The sequence below is a fragment of the Folsomia candida genome, unplaced genomic scaffold (assembly GCF_002217175.1).
Source record: "Folsomia candida strain VU population unplaced genomic scaffold, ASM221717v1 Fcan01_Sc001, whole genome shotgun sequence".
Classification (NCBI taxonomy): Eukaryota; Metazoa; Arthropoda; class Collembola; order Entomobryomorpha; family Isotomidae; genus Folsomia; species Folsomia candida.
Window position 1 is genome coordinate 11,103,374 of NW_019091193.1, and position 11,479 is coordinate 11,114,852.

The following is an 11,479-nucleotide window of genomic DNA, read 5'->3' on the forward strand; positions in this document are numbered from 1 at the left end:
TGCATCACAATAAGTATTAAAAGAAAAGTAATCGCGTGTCTTCCTCCTCTCTTCAGTCGTTGAGGATATTTCTGGAGGATGACAATAGAATTACTATCGCAGAATCCTTTGTGTGCCAACTTTGTTGGTTCTAAAGTACTCAACAGAAAGGGAATTGAACACAAAAGATAATTCCAGTATGAAGGGTAAAAAACTTGTCTCGTCTGGAGGCCTGATTGATCGAGCGTTTGAGACGGGTGCATCGTTGATGAGATTACAGAACAAAATAAAAACATTGCATAACAAACACAATTAGCAGTAGTACGTATAGTTTTTTGGTTTAAAAGAGTAACGTACATAAAAGTACGTAACATGTTCTCATATGCATAGAAAGACGCCTGGGGTTAGCATTACTTTGTGGAACGCAACACAATGTGCTGTATGAACGTACGTGATAAGTTATGCAGACTCGATCTTACTTTTCACTTCCTGTTTCGCATTACGGAATTTGTACTCAAAAGATGAAAGCCTGAGGTAAATTATGAGCAAAATAAAAAATAAACCCTCCAAACGAATGTAAATAAGTAGCGTCAGACCGATTCAAGTTTCCTTTAAAGTTTCCGTATATGACCTCGTCCCAACGGTCATGAGGTCAAAAATATTAAGGTCCTTGAAATCGCAGTCTAATTTCCTTTAAAATGACTCCCCATATGACAATTATGAATATTTTGACCCTTGACCTTTTCCTCAAGGTCATAAGGTCAAAAACATTAACATCCTTCCCAAGCAACCAAAATCTGCAACTAATGTACTAAATTTGTACAACTGGATTAATGCATATTGACCGTGAAAATGTGAAGCCGACTTGTGCTTATTTTGTATAAGTCGCATGTACAAAATTCATACCAATAATTTATCACTGCAAGTTTACTTGTACCAAATATGCACAAAATTAACACAAACAAATGTGTACGAATTTTGTGTAAATTTGGTGATGATTGACATGCATTAATGAGGTGAGAATTTAGTGCGAATTTAGCGCGAATCTATTACTAATTGTCTGCTAATGGTACGCATGAAATTAATACAAATTCATTTACACGTATTACTCACATTTCAATTATTATTCATTTATTACAAATTCATCTGCTGTACATATTTCTACAATAATGTTAGGTATCTCCAAATACTTAACTAATTAATAGATCATTGCAAATTGGGATACACAAATATTTATCGCAATTAATCGGTAGAATACGTAGTTACGGCGTATAGAGAAAGACTAAATTAAAATGAATTCCTGAGAAATGCCTCATTATTCACCTCAGGCTCTTTTGCTGATAATTTAGGGCGATGCCGTTTGCCGTTATCACATGAGTCGATAGGTTTATGTATTCCTTGTATATGTTCTCAACGTATGAATCTATAAATTAAGCAAAACGTATATTTACATAAATAACCCGAATATATATATTAATGCAAAAGTAGCTGACAACAATATGTATATATGTAATTACCGTATTTTCCGGCATATAACACGCTATTAGTCGTCCAACCTTTTGAAATCCACGTAGACGGCACAATCTTCGCCCTTTTTCGACTTCAAACTCGATGAATACGAACTTTTGTCCGACATAAGATCGACCCTAACTATCTATCTAAATAAATTTTTTCGTTGGAAATTAAAAATGGAGAAAAAATGATGGAGTTGATGTCATGGCATGGCAAAAAGAATAACTGACTTGGGGTGGGTTTATTTAATCGCGAATAGAGAAATGTTACTAATTTAGTAGTAAATGATTACAGAATAATTGGTACGAATTTTGTGTAAATATACTGGCACCTGTTTACTGCATTTTGAGTTTGTACAATTTCCTACGTACGAATCATGCATGAATTTGGTGCAAGAAATCTCATGAAAATTTAGTGCTAACAAATACGCACTAAATCTTCACTTGTTCCTTTGTAATAATTTGCTACTAATTAAGTTGTGATAGTTTAGTGGATTTCTTGTGCTAATTTATTAGCAGCACAAAAATTGATACACATTTTGCACGAATCTTGTACAAATTAATGATTACAACTTTTTATGCACAAAAATTGCACAAACTTGCACTGGGATTCGCAGTAAATTCGCATTGAGGTTGCTTGGGTTGAAATCGCAGTCGAATTTCCTTCAAAATGATACCCCATATGACAGTTATGTATTTTTTGACCTTTGACCTCGTCCTTAAGGTCACGAAGTCAAAAATTTTAACGCCATTGAATTTGTGGTGAAATTTCCTTTAAAATGACACCCCATATGAAAATTAATGTTAAATTTAATTTGGACCACACCCCCTGGCGCTGTGGGGTGTGGTCCGATTGACCCCATTTTCGAACTCGACCGAGAACTAAAAATTAGAAACACAATGTCGAAAACGACATTTGATTATCTCGACTCGTTCTGGAAATATCCTGCTTACAGACGGACAGACGGACGGACAAAACGATCGCAATAAGTAGCTGACGCTACTTAATAATCCGACTGTAAGTATTTTAGTATGGGAAATATGGATGTTAAATTTTTAGAATTGCTGAAAATCTCATAACTTTACTGCTAGCCTTCTCGTCTCTTTTTCTTCTTCTTGAAGAAGAGGCTAATTTTAGATCTGTATTAGTGTTCTGTTTTCCTGTTTTTCTGCTCAAAGTAAGAAGAAGGTCGAGCAATGGGATAAAAAATTGTTGCTGATTAGCTGTTGTTTGTATGCAAAGAAATAACAAACTAAAAACGTGTGGGTAAAATAGGGCACAACATGAGAAAAGAGTGAAAGGGCAGGAGACGACAAGCAAAGAAATTCCGACCCTATTCATATGCATTTGTATATGGCCGCTAATAATTAAATAATGTCAAGACCACACGATAACTATTAATTAATTGGACAGTTATTTGGTGTTGCATATGTATGCTTATGCCAATGTATGCAGGGTTTCGAGGTTTCCATTCAAATAGAAAAAATGTCAAAGTCGCGAAGGCCGGGTGCTGACGAATATTCTTATTGGCACGATTTTCTTCCTTTGGAGTGATCAACATTCTTCTGATATATATTTTTCAGAACTGCTAAACAGCTACATAATTATAGGTTATGATGATTATCTCATTCATTGTTTGCTTTTCACGTGGAAAGGTCCGAACCTAAAGCAATACGTACGTAGCATCATTTTTTAATGAAACTTTTCTTCGATACACATGTTTTTCATATGCTTTACAACTCTTAGCTCTAAAAACTGAAAATAAAAGAAATGTTGAGCGGGTGCCAAGATTAAAAATAAAAATGTTGCATATAATCTCATATACCGAAGAGTGGAAAAAGCTTTACCAAACTACATCGGTGCATGCATGGCTTTCCCACACCAGGCTCATCGTTTCGGTAACCCACAGACAGACAGAGTTAGACCCAGACTTCGTCATATCGCCACACATTTTAAGCATTTTGGTGTCGTCGGATCGGAAGTGAGTAGTGGATGGATGGGTATGAGGGATAAGTTACTTATGCATATAGTCAAATAAGTGACGATTTCAACGTGACAGACAACACCTAGGCCCCATTCTGTTCAGTAGTGGTGCATAGAATTGTAGTAGCGTGTGGCGTGGAGTATAGAATACCCGCTTCCCGTGTAGATTAGATTATAACTTTAGTGTAAGACTTGCATATTGCTTGAATTTAGCCACCACTAACTTCGCCACGGTCCCCACTCTCTAGCGAGGTTGGCAGGCTGGGGGTAGCTGGCCTCTCATTGTGATAAAAGATAATAAGAAGTTGGACACTGCGAACCCCCATCCGACAATAAATTGCATTGCACCGCGCATCGAGCAACCCAGCCCAGCCTCATGAACTATTCGGTGTTTCCATCCGGAGTTTATTCAGTTCCTGACGTACGTCTCATCAGACAAGGATTCTACGGAGAACGACCAACATCTTTTATTCGGCCAGGACTGCCAATCACACCCGTCAACATGCTGCCATATCAAGGTGAGTTCACATTAATAAATTACTGTTCATCAGAATGAATAATTTCTAATCGTTGTGGTTGGCTAACAAAGAGACTACGTAAAAACTGGCAAGAACTAAAATAGAAAACTTACGAATTATGATTGCAAAAGTTGCAGGTGGGTCTATACCTTATGGCTACACTCTGGTGCCCAACACTACGGTCGTTCCACAACAACGACTAATGATGTGCCAACCTGGAATTCGTACCACTTACTCGGTCGTGGATGATGATGAAGATGTCGACGACTATGTCCCAATCCGGCCAAAGAAGAGAAGCCAGGATGTTATAAGCGAAATAATGGATTCTCCAGAAATGGATGAATTTTCTGCACAGACAAGAGAAATTCGCCGAAATGCAGATGCAGTTCTACAACGACTCAACACTACGAAGCCCACCAGCCGCGCCACAGATTTCTTCAAGAGTTACGACTACGACACACGACCGCTTGTCCAACGCTACCCGTCCCCACTACCCGAACGACATTTGCCAAGGTCGTCGCCATATTTGGAGGAGGATGATGAACCCTGCACTTCCTCTTGGCGATCCAGAGGACTCAATTCTTCTTATCCGTCTAGTTTAAGACCGTGTGGCGTCAGTTCCATGAGTCTCACCAAAGACAGAATTCGATCCGTGTATGCAGACCTTGATGAGCCCGTTTCATACAAGACGCCCAAAAGCTATGATTTTTCACATCCGGATTATTCAGGAATTAAGACGCCAAGAGGTTCCGTTCAGTCAGAAATAAATCGGAAAGCAATGTTGAAGGAACCCTCGAGGTCAATTGGAATTGGAAGATCGTCGTCACTCAGGACGCCGAGGGAGAGAATTACTCAGGATGCTTCGGATGTTCGGAATAACATTAGCATAAGAGCTCACTATGCAGCAATGAGAGAGGGTACGTACAAAATTGTTTTCATCAGCTTAAAAATTCATTTTGTCAAAAATCACGACATTTGAATGGCCTCTTAGTAATTACAAAGAATGTCAAATTTTAACCCTTCAATATTCACCCCATCAGGATCAACAGAGGAGTTTAGTACTAAGCATTTGATTCAAAGGTTTCCACCTAAGATACGAAACAGGCTATGAGCTTAAAATTAAATTGAACTATGACCATTGTCCTGGTGTGTCCCAGCGAACTTTTCCCCAGACTTTATGTAGATTGCTTTTATTGTTAGATCTTGACCATAGTAAATATCTCAAAGCGAGATGGATTAAGGTTCATCATTCCAATTTTCAGCCATAAGCTGCGCGATACAAAATGAGATATTATATAGATATGTACATATCATGCTAGACTTATTTAAGAGGGCATCGGTTTCAAATTAAATACTTACCAGATTAGTGATTAATGTACAGATTTAAAGAAATTCGGGAAAGTATAGGCGGCCATGCTTTGTAATTTTTTATTATCAGCCGCAGGAGTGAAAATAACTAATAGCAAATTTATTTTTTTCAGCGGCCAACCGGGACGTTAATATAAGAAAACCCAAGGATATCATGCCATAATAATCATAATATTTTTGGTTATTTAAAAAATAAGCTAAAATAATGTATGTATATATACATATACTTATATATATAATGTGACAAATGTGAACAGTGAAATTTTGCCAAAACTGAATAAGACCACAACGGACAACTATTATTTGCACAGTGTTGAAAGAAAATTTGGTGCACTCGTCGACCATACTTAACACAAGCCACAAAAATGAACATATTTTTTAATGGAAATCATTTAATGAGAATTCTTGCATACAATGCCAAATCCTAGGTTGTACAGAGACAAGAGAAGAAATACTTATGTAAGTGTCAGTGATATGGCTAATGGATCACACTTCCACCACACTTTACCCGAACCGACCACCATTTCCGGGTAGTGAACAATACGATGATTGGCTTTCTTCCCATTTTTGCGAATAATTATTATTGTATTGTTTAAAATTACAAAATAAATATCCAGATGGGAAGTAGGTCAACAACCACAGTTTTGTATATGTACATACATACACACACCCCTAAAAAGGGTATGTTTCAAAAACTTTAAAAATTATATACTGTCAAAAAGGTCCCACTAAAATCATGCAAATATGTATGCATTATACACTGTAGTGGATTTATTTACACAAGAATCTTAACATACACCACACGCAACAAATAAATAAGAATAAATTATCTGTTCTTAAAAACTTCTGCAGCTTCTGAATCACGGGTTTGCTACTTTTTGCTACGAGTGTCTACTGGGGTTTGCATTAGGTAAAAATGTGTAAATTTCAAGCTTCTTTTAATGAACCTTACTTTTAATGAAAATCACTTTGCCACCATGCCAAATTTCAGATGAATGCATAACCACATTTAGTACTATGTAAGGGTTTTTTTCTTTTAATTTGGTAAGACCTACGTTCAGTGAAAGTTTTTAGGAATCGCAAAACCCAATTGAAGCTTATTTTGCCCCTTTTAAGTTTTATAGTAGAAGTTGTCCTCCGCCCTCTCACCATCGGTCATCCCGTCCTATGCCCTTCTTAAACTCGATCGAATCGTCATACTGTCAATCTACTCAATTACATAAAATTGGTTACACACACACTGCTGAATTGTCGAAATACAGAATGGACCCTGGTTCGGGTTGATTGCCAAATTGATATTTTACCCATGCATGTAGACTCTGGCTGTTGTTTATTGAGTTTGATGACTTTACTTATTTATGAATAAATTATCAAGTATATCGATTGTTCCTTATATTTCAGTATATATATATATCCATAAATTAAGTAGAGCTGCACCTATGTTTAATCTTCGTTCTGCTGGGGTCGACCACGGGCTGTGGCAGTTGGTATCCATTGCGTTTCAAGTTGAAACTTTCAATGTAAAAAACAGATTATCGTAATCTTAACCTGAGCTTAATTCTGTAAACAAGGCAAGTACTAAAGTGAACCAAGAAGAAATGAGGAGATCATTGTTCTTTTATTTAAAAGAATTTCCCGAATGGAACCAGATGTTGATAATTGCATACAGAATGTATGTATGTACATATGTATGTACAAACTGCGGTGATTAGCCATTCCTTCTTTAAAAAAGAGACCACTTCATTCCCAGACAAATTCACCAATGCAAGGAAGGTTACAGCTTGGATGTACGTTTCTCTAATTTCAGATGTCAAGTTTTATTTTATACGCATTAATTAGCAAGGAATTTAAATTGGCCGAGTAAATAACTGCAATCAAAACGTTTTTTTGTATTAAACCCGGAGGAAGTCGAGAAGATAGTGTTTCCCCCACGAAGACTTATAATAAAATTTTATATACATATTTATGTAGATACAAGACCAATTAGAGGGCATTATTTGGCAGTGTTAAGAACAAAATCTTGTGGCTTATCAAAATAATGCAGAGGTTTTCATAGGAGACGCGGAGAGAGTTTTGGGCTTCGGGCGCCATCTGAAGGTTGGCTGGAGAACTCGGACACAAGCGCCAATGCATTATCAAGGATTTCTGCCCATTTCCGCAACTAAATTAGTTGAACTAACTAATTAATTAAGAATTAGTCCACCTTATTTACTAGTTAACCAATTAATTAATTCCGCCGAAGCAGCAAAACAACAACAACCCATTTTAATTATTCTAACGATTCTTTTCATTGTGACTAACTCGGTAAAATTAAATAAAATATAATTTTTAAGGTAAACTTTTTACACTTCTTTTTAGCATAAACTCTGAAGTGGACAAATAACGTAATATTTATAATATTTACGTTTAATGTTATAGGTGGCATCTCTCGTGCCCAGAATTACGACAAATTGAAAGCCAAGAAGACTTTTCGAACACTGACGGACTGTTGTATCTTCTTGCTTTTTGTGTATGCTGTAACTTCAGCCAAGAATTCACTTCAGGAGATTAATCCTCATCGTTTACTAAATAGTGTATGTAATGGTTAGGTGAGTAAGTCGTTCCTAACAATGCATGGCGGCTTAAAGCGCTTTATATCATCATCACACACGAAAAGACGTTAGAAAATTTACCAACATGTCAACACTGATTCTTTCAGTTGACACAAAATTGTTTATGATGACCAATTCGCTTACTTGTCGGAGCTCTAGGTTCAGACTGTATGTGTCAGTTAGCTGCTGATTTCTTTTGTCTATTGAATAATCAGGTCTGCAGTGACATTTACGCTACGTGTTTTCTCTACTACTTTTCTTGTATTTATATCCACTCTGCATTGTTCGTCATGATCATTATTCGTTATAGATTAGGCAAAGGAATTTAAAATTGTAGTTTTATAACCATTCTTATGGTTCGCTTAATTGGCTAAACCGTGTTCTTTACACTAACAAGCTTCATTTTCTTTGTGATACTAATGCAAAAATACTGAGTAATTAAATATTTTGTGTGCAGGAATGAAACGCGGAGCTGATCGAGAAATGGCATCCCCGCAGAAAAGACATCGTGCTGCGCATGAAATCCGAGTACTTATTCCATCTCGTGTATGAGCTAAAATATATTCATGTCGGAATTTTACTAATAATGCTTGGCTAAAAACAAAAATAATAATGTTTGGCTCTTTGCCTCACTTTACAGATGGCTGGTTCAGTCATTGGCAAAGGAGGAGCTAATATTTCAAGATTGAGAACGGAGGTGAGTATCTTAATCGCGTGGAATGTAGAGCCGGGGATCTTCAATACAAGCTTAGCAACAATTGAATGCATTCAAATGAAAATGCAATTTCGACGCGCGTTTCAATCCCCTCTTGTGACATGAACAATAAACCTGCCTGCGTTGTCAATATTGAATTTATGAATAATTGCTGATCAATGGTCCCATTTTGTTTTTTCTTGGTCCCTCTCTTGCGGCTGTCCAACCTTCCAATGCCCATCCATATCTCAATTGTAGAACAGAGCCACTGTTAATGTCCCAGACTGCTCGGGCCCCGAAAGGTAGTTATCCTATAAGACCACATATACACAGTCATTATATACTTTAAATACGAATTGTACTTAATAATTATGTGCTCTTTATACATACCTAGTTGTATAATTTCCCTTAATTTTACTATCTTCATATAATGTCAACAGATTCGAGTTAATAATCAAACATGTTATTAACTTCGTTCTCGGCTCATTGCTATTGATTGCCTTTTTCGATGTATATATATTTAAAAAATATCGTGTAATGATTTGTCCAGGTAGTAGCGACGTATACAAGAACAAAATTAACCTGATAGGACGCTTTCTTACTTTTGTTCCGCAATTTAATTGGACTCGGTCTAACGGATTTTGTTACATTCAAATAATAATAATGTAGTATACGTACTAGGGTGATTTTAATTATTCCTTTTTAATGAATTTAATACTGATCCTTTTGGTGTTTCAGAATAATTACAGTTGGAGCTGACGACCAAGATACAGTGCTGAATGTTCTTGCCCAAGTTCTCCAGCTCATACAGGACGTAATTGAAACATTTATATTCATGAATTGATAATTTCTATGTAATTTTAATACTACATCGATGATTAATAGGACCTCGGTAAAAATGAAGATTTAGACACTTCCAGTATGGAAGTAAGGGCTTTGTTTCATCATTCCCAAGGTTAGTTTCAATATAAAAATAAACCGAATGAAAGTGTAAATCTTAACTACCATTTCAGTGGGCAGTATCATTGGCAAGGGCGGTTCAAAAATTAAGGAGCTCCGAGAGGTGTGTAACATTTTTAGTTTAGCTTATATGCACTCATAATTTAAAATGCTATAATGTACGTACAATTTGTTGATATACTTTTAAGTATATAAGTTGACCAAACTATTTTGATTCAGGCTACCAATGCCCAAATAAAAGTTTATGGAAATGTGTGTCCACGAAGTACCGATCGAGCTGTTGCCATCAACGGGCCTATCGATGTTTGTATTGAAACGCTAAATAAATGTTTGGCTTTAGTAAGTGAGGTAAGTATGTGAAGGAGGAGAGGAGACAACATTTGAGTTACCTTCTAAAACTAAACTAAACATAACTAATTTAAATGTATTTCTTATTCGCATTAGAATCCACCCAAGGGACCTATAGAAAGATATGACCCACACAATTTTGACGAATTTCATGCCATGGAATACGGAGGATTTGGTGAACCCCGAGGGGGAGGCGGAGGAGACTTCTTTAGAGGTATTGTGCTATATGAACTGTGTACAACAAGTGTTATCGAACTTTAGGTAATGTTTTAATGATTTGTTGTAGGACCGCCACCTCCAAGAGGTCCACATAGAGGATTTCGTCCTAGAGGTAATGGCGGTAGGGGGGACGGAATGGGTCGTGGCGGAGGTCGAGGTGGAGGTGGAGGAAGTATGTGCTATTTACTACCGTGATTTTAAAAAATCGGTGAAATAATTGATATTATGTTTGCTGGGTACAGTGTTTTCAGGAAATGGGTTTGGACCACGTCCTCCGTTTCCAGGTGGAACAATGGGTGTTGGACCCGCAGGTGGTGTTGGTGGTGGAGACGGTGACCAAGCTTCATCATCTCAAGTAACAATTCCGAATGAGGTAAAAACTATGTTCATTTATTAAGTTCCTATGTTTGCATTTTTGTTTCAAAATGATTTTTGTCTCGTGTGTTTGATAAAGTATGCCGGAGCCATCATAGGGAAGGGCGGTATGCGAATTAGGAGAATACGAGCAGAATCAGGAGCTGGAATCACTTTGGCGGAATCTGCTCCTGGACAAAATGAGCGAGTAAGTCAATGAATACATTTTGTGTATTTGAACTTGACACGAGAAACTTCTTGCTGATAGGATAATATTATTTACTAATATGAGTCTAAAGTTTAGAATAACTAGTCTGATACACTCTATTCTTTGCCAGATCATCACAATTTCCGGATCTCAAGGACAGATTCGAATGGCACAATATTTGTTGCAGCAGAGGTTTGCAATACCAAATGATGATAATGAAGGTTGTATAATTAACAGTGTTTTCTTTATGCTCATAGTGTCAAGGAACATTTATAAGAAGCTCATTTTAATCAAGATCAAAAGAATTATGCATACGCCAATTGAGTGATGAGCATAGGTTATATTTGCAAGTTTACCATTGCTTTGAGCGTACTCATTCCCTACAGCTCGCTGGAACATAATTAATACTGTATTGATTTTAAAGTAACTTTTATGTAGTCATTATGCAAATTAAGTAGTCAGGACAGCTTTTACTTATAAAGCCCTAAACATTTTAATTTGTCATATTTCTTATTTCTATTATGATTTTAACCCTCAGCTTCTCACCTTGTGTGTGTGGCTTAACTATCTTGATGTCCTTTTGTCTGTCGGCAAATCTTTGTTGGAAACTAGGAATAAATTTACAAGTCCTATGCATACGGTTCAATGATTTGACAAAATACTTGCGCCAATTGACATATATAGTTAACGTAAGTCTTGACAATTATTTATGAAGGTTGTTAATAAATTATTCTTGTTCAATTTT

General features: G+C 36.6%; 2 protein-coding genes across 4 annotated transcripts; both read left to right on the forward strand.

The window, feature by feature from the left end:
• The first annotated feature begins 3,551 nt into the window (after positions 1-3,551).
• LOC110863628 lies at positions 3,552-6,203 on the forward strand. 2 transcript variants are annotated; one of them, XM_022112976.2, is made up of 3 exons: positions 3,552-3,992; positions 4,124-4,909; positions 5,474-6,203. In XM_022112976.2, the coding sequence occupies exons 1-3, from the start codon at positions 3,851-3,853 to the stop codon at positions 5,521-5,523; spliced, it is 978 nt and encodes a 325-aa protein (XP_021968668.1). In that variant the 5' UTR covers positions 3,552-3,850; the 3' UTR covers positions 5,524-6,203. The 2 variants fall into 2 exon arrangements, with proteins under 2 accessions (XP_021968668.1, XP_021968669.1); XM_022112977.2 differs by having other exon boundaries at positions 4,130-4,909.
• Positions 6,204-7,460: 1,257 nt separating this feature from the next.
• On the forward strand, positions 7,461-11,475 carry LOC110842327 (heterogeneous nuclear ribonucleoprotein K). Of its 2 annotated transcripts, none has more exons than XM_022088042.2 (15): positions 7,461-7,693; positions 7,779-7,933; positions 8,409-8,497; positions 8,592-8,648; positions 8,904-8,947; positions 9,384-9,459; positions 9,531-9,600; positions 9,659-9,708; positions 9,825-9,953; positions 10,050-10,167; positions 10,240-10,344; positions 10,415-10,545; positions 10,627-10,734; positions 10,865-10,926; positions 10,992-11,475. In XM_022088042.2, the coding sequence occupies exons 3-15, from the start codon at positions 8,411-8,413 to the stop codon at positions 11,008-11,010; spliced, it is 1,056 nt and encodes a 351-aa protein (XP_021943734.1). In that variant the 5' UTR covers positions 7,461-7,693; positions 7,779-7,933; positions 8,409-8,410; the 3' UTR covers positions 11,011-11,475. The 2 variants fall into 2 exon arrangements, with proteins under 2 accessions (XP_021943734.1, XP_021943733.1); XM_022088041.2 differs by having other exon boundaries at positions 7,462-7,693; positions 7,779-7,948.
• The last annotated feature ends 4 nt before the right edge of the window (positions 11,476-11,479 follow it).